The sequence below is a fragment of the Cololabis saira genome, chromosome 5 (genome assembly GCF_033807715.1).
Source record: "Cololabis saira isolate AMF1-May2022 chromosome 5, fColSai1.1, whole genome shotgun sequence".
Taxonomy (NCBI): Eukaryota; Metazoa; Chordata; class Actinopteri; order Beloniformes; family Belonidae; genus Cololabis; species Cololabis saira.
This window is the reverse complement of record NC_084591.1, coordinates 12,235,244-12,248,308: the sequence shown is the minus strand read 5'-3', so window position 1 is coordinate 12,248,308 and position 13,065 is coordinate 12,235,244. Positions and strand designations below refer to the sequence as shown.

The following is a 13,065-nucleotide window of genomic DNA, read 5'->3' as shown; positions in this document are numbered from 1 at the left end:
ATAATAATAATAAGAATAAGAAACTTTATTTCTATAGCACCTTTCATACAAGAATTGCAGCTCAAATTGTTTCACAGTAGGAACATAAACATGTTAAGAACAATGAGAAATAAAGAAATAAACAATAATAGCAAATAAAAATGCAAAGATAAAAATGATCATATAGAAAGATTTAGGTGCAAAGATATAATACAGAATTTTGACAAAATTCAGTTCTAAATCCCTTCGAGTGGTAGGTCATACCACACACACTGTTGCACTGTGAGTCATATAGTAGCTCTAATTTACAGTACAACCATCACAGTGTGGCTGCAGCAGGTGCAATGTGACAGTGTGTATTACTGGCAGCAAAGTGTTTCACAGCAGTAAAAAACATCATTAAATATAGACATGGTAAGAACAAATGAAAAATAGAAAGATAGAAATAACAACAAATAAGAGTAAGAGATAAAAATGATCATATAGAAACATTTAGGTGCGTTTTGGCCGGGAAACTACCGTATTTTACCCCTCTTTCCCACCGTCCTCCCGTATTAGTATTTTCCCGTTTTTACAATATAATAATTTTTACAAAACATTCCTGTGTCTCTCCAAACTGAACCGTCACCAGCCTCGCGAGAACTGCCCCCTGCTGTATCCTGGGTGGAAGTTCTTGTGAGGTTAGTGGCGACAACAAACTTGGAACAACAAATCAGAGAGATGGATGGATGTAACGAGAGAGGAAAACGCAAAGACTTGGTGTAAATATCTCTAAAAATGGGAAACTGAAGTTACATTCCTAAAGCGGAACAGGATGGGGCTCATTTACCCGTTCTGAAAGATTCGTAACTGCAATTTTAGTGTCTCAGCGGTAGGGCTGGGCATCGATTCAAATGTCAAGAATCGATTCGATTCTTGACATTTGAATCAGAATCGATTATCATGATTCGATTCGATTTGATCCGATATTGATTTGGCTTAGTGTTATTTAAAATGTTTTTTGAGCTGTTGCCTGAATTATATGACTGTAAAATAACTAGTGAAATAATAATTTCACAATAATTATTGTGAAATAACTAAGAAATAAATAACTCAAACAGGCCTTTCAATATCCATTTAAAGTGCAAAAAATAAAAGAAATTGCAACAGTTCATGCAGTAAAAAAATCATTTTAGCTTATCTAATTTATTCTGTCACCACGCACACATATTGCCATGAAGCACCTGGCATTTTTCAGAAGTGTCATGACAAACTGTGTGCGACTACTGGTATTAAAGTTCACCTGGCGAAAATGATTTAAAAAAAAAATTAAAAAAAATAAATAAAAAAAAAATTGATCTCTAGACATAAGAATCGATTTTAAGGAATTAATATGAGAATCGATTTAGAATCGGAAAATCGATTTTTTTAACACAGGCCTACTCAGCGGGGAAGGACACATGTCAGTCAGTGAATACCAGAGAGCCACATGAGTGAAAATGACAAATTAAAAGAAAATGTAAATGTTTCACTTGAAGACAATCAATGTGTATATAAACTAAAAAATATTTAAAATAAATAAATGTTCTTTAATTCACTTTTTGTGTTTTCATTTAGGCTCTATTATAGGAATTACATACATAGGAATGTCCACAGCATTACAGTGTCAACAAAGGTAGCTTTCAGATTCTGAGCACATAATTGTAGTTTGTGAATGGTTGACAGGTAGATATTTTGGATTTCTTGTATTAAAATGTAAGAAACTGGACCTCGGTTGTGCTGGTGGGACAACGGTGGAAAATTTCCCGTATTTTTAAATCCAAAACTTGACAGGTGTGGATGGAGGACAGGTGTTAGGAGGACAGGTGTTTTGCAGATTTCCAGACAAACTAAACCCCTTCTGGTCCAGTTGAGGGACGTTAAAGTGTTTTACATGGACTTTAGAGGACGATCTGACTCTTAACGACGTTACGATGACGAGCAGGAAGACTGATCCTTAGTTCCAGGTGAGACGCTGACGTGTCCGTCTGCAGGTGGCTCGCCCGGCTCTGGAACGCCGTGGTCGTCCCCCGCGTGGAAGAGGCCATCATCTCCCGGGTGACGGCCCGGCGCCCCCCCTCCTCCTCCTCGTCGCTCCATCCGGCCCTGTCGCCGCGACGACCGTCTCCTAGCAACCGGGGCCTGAGCGCCGGGCAGCAGGCCGTGGTGAAGGCCGCTCTCAGCATCCTGGTCAGCAAGGCCGTCCTGCTGGGCTGCCCGCTGCCGCGCCACGGTGGGTGGTCGCCCAGGGGGGGCGGGGGGTTGGGGGCATAGACATATATACCTGTACATAGACGCCGCATTGAGTGGTCTTGCCCGCTGATACGTCAACGCCGCCGCCATATTGGATGTGGCAAGACTGCGCTGTAAACTAATACAAGTAAATAGACTTATGTTCATAAAGCGCCTTTCTACAAAGAAATTTACGTTTTACGTCTCATTTATTCATTCACACACGCACTAATATACTTGGGAAAAAGTTTACGCAACAAATATAATATATTTAATTTTCTCAGATGGCAAAAATAAGAACTTTATTGATCCCACATAGCAGTAATTCATGTTATATCAGCTATAGAGAACAAGGTAGTGCCGAAAAACAATATATATCCCCCCTCACAAAAATAAGAAAAATAGAGAAACATATTTTCTCATCAACAAAACAAATTAAAAAATTTTCAAATGACAAAATAACATATTTGAACCATTTTTCAGACAATAAAATAACTGAAAAAATTTGAAAAATGGTTCAAATATGTTATTTTGTTATTTGAAAATTTTTTAATTTCTTTTGTTGATGAGAAATTATGTTTTTTATTTTAAATATGTTTATGTAAAATATGCTTTGTTGAGAAAATATGTTTCTCTATTTTTCTTATTTTTGTGAGGGGGGATATATATTGTTTTTCGGCACTACCTTGTTCTCTATAGCTGATATAACATGAATTACTCCTATGTGGGATCAATAAAGTTCTTATTTTTGCCATCTGAGATGATTAAATATATTATATTTGGTGCCTAACTGTTTCCCAAGTATATTAGTGCGTGTGTGAATGAATAAATGAGACGTAAAACGTAAATTTCTTTGTAGAAAGGCGCTTTATGAAAATAAGTCCATTTATTTGTATTAGTTTCCAGCGCAGTCTTGCCACATCCAATATGGCGGCGACGTTGACGTACGGCTCAGCGCTCGGTGGGGCGTCTACGTATATATGTCTATGGTTGGGGGGGGCAGGAACTATGTGACCCGCTGTCTTCTGCCCCCCAGAGATGGAGCGGCACCTGCTGGAGTTCCGGGGGGGAACCCCGCCCCTCTCGGCCATCGGCTCCTACAAGGGCAGCGGGGCGGGACGACGCGGCCGGGACGCAGGGAAGCTGAGACGATCCAACACCAGCCCCCGCAAGAGGGGGGGCAACGACGCCACCTGGAGCTGCGGGGGTGAGACACACACACACACACACACACACACACACACACACACACACACACACACACACACACACACACACACACACACACACACACACACACCGGGTCTGTTCAGACGGTTTATTGATCCGTCTTCTGTGTTTGCAGGTTCTCTGTCCAACTCTGATGTCAACTTTACCTCCAACAGGTCGGTTCTTATACATTTATATTTTGATGGATGGAGGATGGATGGATGATGGATGAATGAATGATGGATGAAGGATAGATTGATGGATGTATGGATGGATGATGGAGGTTCCCTCGGGGAAACTGACATCTCCATCTCACTCACTCAGCACCTTCATGTACAAATAAAACACCCCAAAAACCAAACACCCATATCAAGATAAAAATAAAAAGTGCAGTGACATAAATAGAATAAATGTTATGAAATAACGCTGCAGACGCCCGCCGGGTTAAATTTAGAAAACATTCTAGTCTGGAAACTGAACAGGAATCTCAGGTACCGTAAAACACCAACATTTATTTGGTGTTTTACGGTAATTCATCCATCCATCTTCTTTCACTTACCCGAGGTTCTGCAGCCGTTTTAGTTGTTTTGAATCCTGACTCTTAAAGTCACATAAAGCCCTGTTGTGATTGGTTTGGTACGTTCTGTACCGGTGGAACCAGCTGTGTGTGTTCAGTTGTTGATTGTCGTCCTCCTGTCTCCAGAGAGTCTGCCGGCCTGCCGCTCTTCTCCGACGACGAGACGGACCTGATCAGGGAGCTGCAGACCATGTGCTCCAGCAAGTCGGAGCCCGACATCACCAAGGTACTCTCTCTCTCTTTCTCTATCTATCTCTCTCTATCTCTCTATCTCTCTATCGCTATCTCTCTATCTCTCTCTCTCTCTCTCTCTCTCTCTCTCTATCTCTATCTCTATCTCTATCTCTCTCTCCCTCTCTCTCTCTATCTCTCTCTCTCTCTCTGGTCACTTGTCCGTCCCAGGCAGGGATATTCAACTGGCGGGCCACTTGCGGCCCGCCAGGAGTTTTTATGTGGCCCCTGGTCATATTTCATACCTAGTTATTAATGTTTTTAATATATATTAAATTGTTTTATATATTGTTGCATTTAACGTCACTTCTGGTCGGCGGCCGCCGAAACTAACATGGTTTACATATCGCATTTTGTTAATTAATAAAAGTTTAAGATGCTTGGTAGCCTTTTCAGTTGGTCAATGATTCATTGGACAGTGTTTGTACATATAGATTTTTTTGCTTGTAATGAGAAGATAAATCTTTTCTACTTATTTCAAGTGAAAATTTACTTGAAACAGGTGAAAAATGTTATTTTTCTGGTAATGACTCTTGTTTTAAGTGTAATGAGATTTTTTGACTAAAAATTAGACATTTTAACTGGAAATAAGACAAATATTCCTGGTAAGATTTTGAGTTTTTGCAGTGTGAGCACAAATGTATTATATATACATAAATCTTCGTCTTTGAGTGCAAAATACATTTTGAAAACCCCCAAATTTTCCGCCTGGGCGCTTTGGGTGCGAACGCAGTGCGGCCCTCTCCATACAGTCCTTTTGCAGATGTGGCCCCCCCCTAATCTAGTTGAATACCCCTGGTCCCAGGACTCATTTCATCATACAACTCCAAACCTGAGAAAATGAAGATGTACCAATTCTAATTACCGTATTTTCCGGACTATAAGTTTGGCCGGGGGTGCGACTTATGTGTGAAAGTATTAACGCATTATTACCGGTTTATCATTTCACATGTTATTTTCACACTAACCAAGAGGGCGAACTGCAACTGACGATGAGTCCGACGTAAGCGACGTAGAAAAGGAAGCGCGGCATCTTGTTTAAAAGTGACACCGAGGATGAAGATTTCATTGGATTTTAGTTATTTGGAGTGACACAGATGATTTGGTAAACTTCTTAGCATGTTATTTATGCTATAGTTATCTGAATAACTTTTTTTTATCCAATACATTTCCCCAAAAATGCGACTTATATATGTTTTTTCCTTGTTTATTATGCATTTTATGGTTGGTGAGACTTGTACTCCGGAGACTTATAGTCTGGAAAAAAGAAAAAAATATATATAACTCAAGATATGACCTCACTTGCCCCAATTATTTTATTATACATCCTGAATTTGAGGCCTGCAACACGTCCAAAACAGTCTAGTTTTCTTTAAAAAAGAAAGAAAATGCTGATGACATCACTTTATTCAAATCATTTGAGGACTTTATGTCATCAGTGCAGTTGGGTTTCTGTTGGGTTTTCCAGAAATCGCTTACCCTACCTTTTTAAAAAAAAAACTTGTTTAAAAAGATTGGAATTGATTTGCTTTTTAAATTTATTGTTTCTTCAGTCTATAATGTCATTAAGTCGGTCCTTTATCCACAAACCTTTCTGTGCACTGAAGGAAATGGTGTGTTCACGTTGTCCAGCTGCAGCGTTGACGTGTCTCTGAGTTATCATGAATGCATCGTCACGGGGGACAAATGCACCGCCAGACTAATCAATATTACTGATCAGCATCTTAAAGGAGCTCTGGGATGAGGCTGCATCAGCGTCCTTGACGAAGCTCGTCACCGTTACTTCTCTGACGGCAGCATTAGTGCAGAAAAGTCTGATTTTTAGAGCAACATCTGCTCTGGCAAATCAAAAAGATGAAGTAACGGAAGTTATGATTCGTCTTCGAGCTTCACATTAAGCTGAGCTGCTTTTAATCGTTACGACTCTGAAGCCATTCGTGTTTTAATAAGACGATACTGAACCCTCGACTCCTCCAGACGGGTCATTACATGTAGAGGAAGAAAAACCGTCCGGGGTTCCACATATCCGCTATAAAACAACAGAATTCATGTTTCTAACCTCGACTTGTTGGAGTGGATCTCTGGTAACCATGACGACGGTGACCGTACCATAGGGCTGGGCGATATATCGAGATTTTAATATATATCGATATATTTTCAAACGCGATATGGTACGAGACAAAATCGTTTATATCGATTAAAAAAAAAATAAAAATTATGATTTTGATATAGCTTATCTTGTGACAAATTGAGTTGAATGTTTTATTTGAGATTTGCACAAATGTTTTGTTATTTGCACAACTGTCAACCTCAGTGGAAAAGTCTGCCTGTTACTGTTTACATTGTATTAATTGCACAGTGTATTTGAATTTAATTGTTATGCAGGAAATGGATATTTGTTTTATTTTATTCAAGAAGCATTTTTATTTTATATATGCAGGCAGTTTATTTTTATTACATTTGTTTTATACATTTTGATATTGTGCAGACCTCTGTTAATAAAGGAACCTGTGTGACATTTGGTACGAGGCTTTGTATTAAAACTGACTGTTTTTTTAAGGGTTTGCCTCAGAAAAAAATGAAGCTAACAGAGATGCTATGCTATAATGCTTTGGGGGAAACCCCAATTATGGCACAGAAAAAATATCGATATATATCGAATATCGCCATTCAGCTAGAAAATATCGAGATATGACTTTTGGTCCATATCGCCCAGCCCTACCGTACCAACACGAAAGCGGTCCGGGACTCTTCTCTGCTGGACTCCAGCTCTGACCCGCCTCTTGATTTCTGTCCGTCCTCCGCAGATCTCTGAGGCCAAAGACGACGTGATCCTGTTTTCCGGCTCGCCGGGGGACGAGCTGCCTCCGAGCAAGTCCAGCCAGGAAACCGGCCGGGAAACCGGCCAGGTCCACCAGCGACCGCAGACGGTGAGAGCACGGACGAGGAAAAGAAGCAGTTCTTGAAATCTGTGTGGAGTAGGCTTCAAACATCAAAATATCGTTGACGTCATATTTTGTCGTCAACGCATCGCCACAAACACGCGGGTCACCAAAACAAAGAGTTTGCACCTTGCAGGATGGAGACTGAAACTGTGACCTCCTCACAGCCCAACAAAGTCCTAAAAAGCCCCCAAAAAACAGCCCTAAATCATCAAAAGTATGTGAATACTTTAAATTTAGTCCCAAAGTCCTTTTTGAGTTGGTACCAGACCATGATGGCCTTAGATGTTGGAGCATCTAAGGCGGAAGCCCCGCCCCCTTGTCTCTTGTGGGTGGGACAATAATAATTGCACAATATAATAATCAAAATAACGTCACATGGTCAAATGATGGTCTGCATCAGCTCCTACGTTTGATATTATCTGGTCATAACTCCGTTTACTGGCATGATAAACGTTTTTTTACCAGTTATCAGAAGCTAAAGTGCCACCATTAAATGATTCCTACTGAAAACCACAAACTTTTTTTTAGTTCCATCCCCCATAGAAAGGTTTCTTTTGTGATTAGACTTTGTTATGTAATTAAAATATGTAATTTAGTGTGAAACAGTGTCTTGTTTTATCCAAATATGTTATTTTTAATGTGTTATTTTTAAAACATTTGGAGAATATGTAAGAATAAACAGGCTGGCCTTTTTATTTTGTATAATTTTATTCTATATTTTTATTTTTGCTGTGCAAAACTGTGTTTAATAAACTGTATTATCTTAATAATACAGTTAAGAATTTTTTTTTACAAAAATAAAAAAAATAAACTGTATTATTAAAGATTGTTTATATTTATTTGATACATTATGGTACATTATAAAAACCATAATGTATATATATATATATATATTTTTTTAGGCCTATAGCAAATGATTTATTTAAATTGTGTAAATAAAAGCCAGTCCGGACCAAGGATTGTCACAGAATAATTTGTAAATGTTGACAAAACTTTCAAAATCATAACAATTTGTTTTGTTTCAAATTAGGATAAATTTACAGTTAAATTCATCAGCAGGTGAACAGTTAACAAGTCTCTGTCTTTGAATTTTCAGAAAATTGGGCACATAAATGAAAAAAGAGGAAAAGATGAGTAAAATGTCTCAAAATGTCTCTTACAATGTGTGCATTGAAATGGAAAATAACTTCTTAAACATTTTTTTCATCAAAGCAAAACACTTAAAACATTAAAAAAAACGTTACTTCAACATTTTTTACGCTTTTTTCTTTTTTTCCTGACCATAATGTATTTGATACATTATGGTTTTTATTAATCGAAACAACATAAGAATAATCGGTACAATAATCATCCAATTACTCCTTGGATTAGTCAACTAATCAATAAAATAATCGCCCTGTTAATTGTTTTAAAGATAATCGTTTACCCTCGAGCACTAGAGAACAAACATGTGGGAGTTTTTTTTTTAATAGAAGGATTTAATTATCTTTAATCTGATTTAAAAACGTCCCGGTTTGTCTCCTTCTCCGCCAGTCCGGCCGCAGCTTCACCCAGACGTCCGTTCAGAGCAGCGACCGCCGTCCGGCTCCTCGCACCAAGTCTCAGCTGCCCGTCCCGAGCAGCAGGGGGCAGCAGACGCGAGTGGCCGTCGCCCCCGGCAACAGCAGCAGCAGCAACAATCAGACCCAAACCCCCCCGAACCGCCGCAGAAGCGCCGCCGCCAGCAGCAGCAGCAGCAGCAGCAGCAGCCGAGCAAAGCAGGCCGCCGCCAGCAGCATCAACCACCGCAACAACATGAACGGCAACAGCCACCAACACCAGGACATCTGGATCCTCCACAGACCCCTGCATGAGAGCAACAACAACCCCCCATGATCCCCCCATGATCCCTCCATGAACCGCCCTCCATGATGTAAAGACTACCCAAAACCTTTGACTTGGTATTTCTACTTGTTTTCCGTACTTGTTACACTGTACTACAGTTGTGTACTTGGGGACCATGGTTGTATTCTATTACAGTATTTGAAAGATGTGATCGTTCTGGGGTGAAAAGACAGTAATGTGGTGGGAAAATAAATGAATGGAAAAGAAAGAAAGAAAAAAAAAAGCAGCAGGTTTATTACTGTTGCCTTAATTAGTAAAGTGTTTCAACCTGCATATTATGGGACAATGTTCAGATACAGTCTTAGAATTTACTGGAATATGAGTTTAAAGTATTTAACTGGTGGAAACTGCCTCAAAAACACTCCCAGCACAGTATTTTTGTGTACTTAAAGTGAAACGGTGTACTTCTGCTACTAGTGTACGGCCACTGAAGAGTGTTTTTCTTTTCTTTTTTCTTTTTTAATCAAAGACAGACACAAGAAGGTTTTGATTTTTCTTCTTTTTGTTGTTTTTTTTGCTATTAAGTATTTTTGAGATATTCAAGTGTTTTATCTGCAAATAGCTGCAAGGTTGTTTTAAATACTGTTGAAATTAATCAGGGTTCTACCAAATATATTTGTAAATAAGAGTTAGTACGTTTAAATGCTCTGTAGATTTTGGTGTACGTGGTATGATGCTTGTACAGTGATTTAAAACCCTGAAGCCACCGCCGTGCAACAATACCGCTTCCAGCCACATGGGGGCGCCCAGATCTGCTGTGTTGACATTACTGCGCTAATGAGTGAAGACGGTCCGGCGTGTCCTCTAATACCGCCCCGTCCCTCCAGAGGTGAACTCAGTTTCCGTCTCACGTCACTAATCAGGCTAACTAGTGAGCAAATTAAGTATTATTGAATTTGAATGGAGCTCTCTTGTAATGTCGCCCCCGTGTGGTCAGAAGCGGTACTGCCACGTCGTGACTTTGAGAAGAAACTGCTGAAAAAATAAAAACCTTGTACATAGTGTTTGTAAAACAAGTCTGGTTCTGAACCCTCCACTTGTTTCAAAGTGACTGGGATGTGGCAATAAGTACTAGAACTGTAAAAACACAGGATGTCCTCTTGTCAACTGTAAGCCATAATAAATATTTTAAATGCCCATCTGACTCATGTTCAGTTAGACCCCAGCCGACCCCGACGGCGCGACTTACTCTTTCCTTTCACGACTTCCGTTATTACCGTGTTTGTTTTTATGTTTAATGAGTAATTTTATTTCAAGCAGATACTGTTTATATATAAATAAAAATATATGCGGTATAAATACATCTATACAAATGTACAGGAGAGATTTTAGTCAGCCTATGGTTTTGATCTGTATGATAGCCGTTTTAGGTCTAAACAATTGCCTTTCAAGCACAAACATTAAAATGACACTAAAAAAAAAATCCACATCAGCTGTTTGTTTTTTTAACCTTTATTATGAGTTTTTACTTTAAAGTTGGTATAAAGTGCTGTGGAGGGCTCCCCCGATCCATAATTGTTATGTTTTTTTTATGCTTTTCTGTGTTTTCTGACTTGTCTACAGTGTTATGATGAAGAATTGTCATCTCAGACGTGACAGGAGGCTCAAAAAATAAGGTACGTGTAAAAAAAAAAAAACAAAGTTTAATTGTAGTGAAAACACTTAATACTGGAAGGTTTTTTCTAATGTGGGCTCTTTATGACATCATAGAGGGCTTCAGCGTTTCCTTATTTTGTAGGCCACATTTACCCAAAAGATTCTGTGGAAATATGGGGATGATTTAACTGGATATTTTTCTTTGATCCAGTAGGTAGAGGGAATCAATTCACCAAGCTATAGTGATAATACTTTCAGGTTTTCTGTTTCACCTGTTACTACGACTCAAAACATTGCTAAAACTTCAACATTAATCTTTTCTCTTAAATTTTCTTCTTCCAGCGCTAACGGGTCAGAAACCAGAGCGCGGTGGTCAGTTCTGTCCATGCATTTCTTTAAATGACACTATCAGGTCAGTGAAGGCGATTATATATAGTGAACTCAGGCTATGTTCACGCTGCATCTCATTTCTGATTTTTGTTTTTGCCCAAATGTGACTCGTGTCGGATTTTTTAATGACATTTGAATGATGCAAATCCAATTCTTTTTCTAATCCGACCCGTTTACACGTAGCAAAAACGGTGGTGTTTTCATGCGTTTTTGCCGTTCGTTTACACGAAAACGAAGCTCAGTCACCAAAAACGATCATTTCTGAAAACTCCGGCCAAAGTGGAGATTTCCAAAAACTCTGTCTTCACGTTTGCTCGTAAACAGAGGGAAACAGACATTTAGGCTTCAGAACGTCACATTATGTGACAGAAACGTCATTTGTTGATGTTTTTTTCCAGGATTCCGATTGGCTAGCATGATTTTATGCTTCTTGTTACACTGCCCCCTGTAGGTCTGGCTGCTCATAGCACCTTAACAGGGTATTTATGCAGGTTCGTGAAAATGAAGAGATTTTGAAACCCATCTAAAGTAAATGATGGTATTTTTCAAAACGTAGAGGAGGAAATATCCGTTTTTGTAAAAACCCGGCTATGTGTAAACGTGGCCTGATACATATCCGATTCTGGTCGAAACGACTGCAGTCAGGACGCTCACGTCATATTTCATCCGACTGTGACGTCACAGAAGTGAGAGACGTTACAATTCTGCGCAGGTTAACATTCGGGCTCCCGTTTTTCTCAATCTCCTTCTTTTTCCATCAGTTGGACATAATTTAGTCTGTTCCGACTGTGCAAGTCCTTCCGAACTGCTGAACAAACAAACGTGTCAAAATTATAACATGAATGACGTGAACAAATTGTAATTCGGTAACAAAAATAAATGTTAAAAAGATTTTTCTTAAAAAAAGTTTAGAAAAATTACACAGTCACTCTCAAAGTTTCAAAATTTAATTTTACTGAAAATACAGCTGATTGAACAAACACATTTATACATATTTTGGACATTTCCGTCCCTTTTCCTATGAATAAGAAAAACATTTGTTCTTAATTTACACTGTAAAAAAATCATTGACACATTTAATCTATCAATGCATTTCTCCGCGGTACCTTAAATTTCTTCGTTGGCGCTTTTAAAAAAACTACTATTCTGTATCAAAGAAGCCACGTGTTTGTGTCCCCTTGCCCACATTTATGAAGATATATGTGGAGACGGTTTTCCTGGACGTCAGCCGTTGCATGAAGCTGATCAGGAGCTAAAGGTTTGGAAACGCCAGCTGTCATCTGCTGCCAGGAGATTAAAATAATCTATGATAAATGGCTATAACTTCTTAAAATGACATCAACAAGCTCTTCAACAAGAGCACCTCGGGACGTCTCTGAAGCGCTCACAGGAAAAACAAGACTACTTGAGTCGTTATTTGCAGCATTAATGAGCATCGGCCTTTCTGTTGAGCAGTCTGACATCTTAGTCTTCAAAATCGTCCATCCATCTCTTATTTTGACCCTCTTGCTCCCTTCAGGAGAAAATCATCTGAAGTATTTATTTGTAGAAAGGCCTGCAGTTCCTCAAACGACCACCAGAGGGCCTTCAACTGAGAGCTACAGAAACAAACATCTTTACAACTCGCATAAATATGTTTACAGCCTGATTAACACAAACAAACAAAAATCATGGTCTCTGCAGCTAATTGCGTTTCTACTTATCTTTTCCAGAACTGAATAACTTAGACTCTACCGAGGCTCAACGTTTTGCACTAATATGAGCTCTTCTCATCCTTCACTGATGGCTTTGCAGACACATAAAAAAAAGGTTGCAATGACCAAAGGAGGATGACTTTAAACCAGTCATCCACAAACCAGCCACACCAGTGACAAGAAACTAAATAGTCTGGTTCCTCTTGGGAAACTGAGCTTATATTGTCCAAATTTAAAAGTTTTCCTGTAATTTGGTTGTTTTCATCGTCAATCTCAGAACTGCAAACTGTATTTCAGTAAAACTTGGCTC

The 13,065-nt window shown here is 39.1% G+C and overlaps 1 protein-coding gene across 1 annotated transcript in view; it reads left to right on the top strand.

Moving 5' to 3' along the window:
• cttnbp2 (cortactin binding protein 2) overlaps positions 1 to 10,480 on the top strand; it is a 132,918-nt gene extending 122,438 nt beyond the window's left edge. Inside the window, exons 18-23 of the mRNA XM_061720931.1 lie at positions 1,992 to 2,230; positions 3,266 to 3,436; positions 3,575 to 3,614; positions 4,142 to 4,241; positions 7,054 to 7,176; positions 8,725 to 10,480. Coding sequence (XP_061576915.1) covers positions 1,992 to 2,230; positions 3,266 to 3,436; positions 3,575 to 3,614; positions 4,142 to 4,241; positions 7,054 to 7,176; positions 8,725 to 9,066 — 1,015 coding nt within the window. The 3' untranslated portion in view covers positions 9,067 to 10,480. The remainder of the gene's footprint in view (positions 1 to 1,991; positions 2,231 to 3,265; positions 3,437 to 3,574; positions 3,615 to 4,141; positions 4,242 to 7,053; positions 7,177 to 8,724) is intronic.
• Positions 10,481 to 13,065: the final 2,585 nt, after the last annotated feature.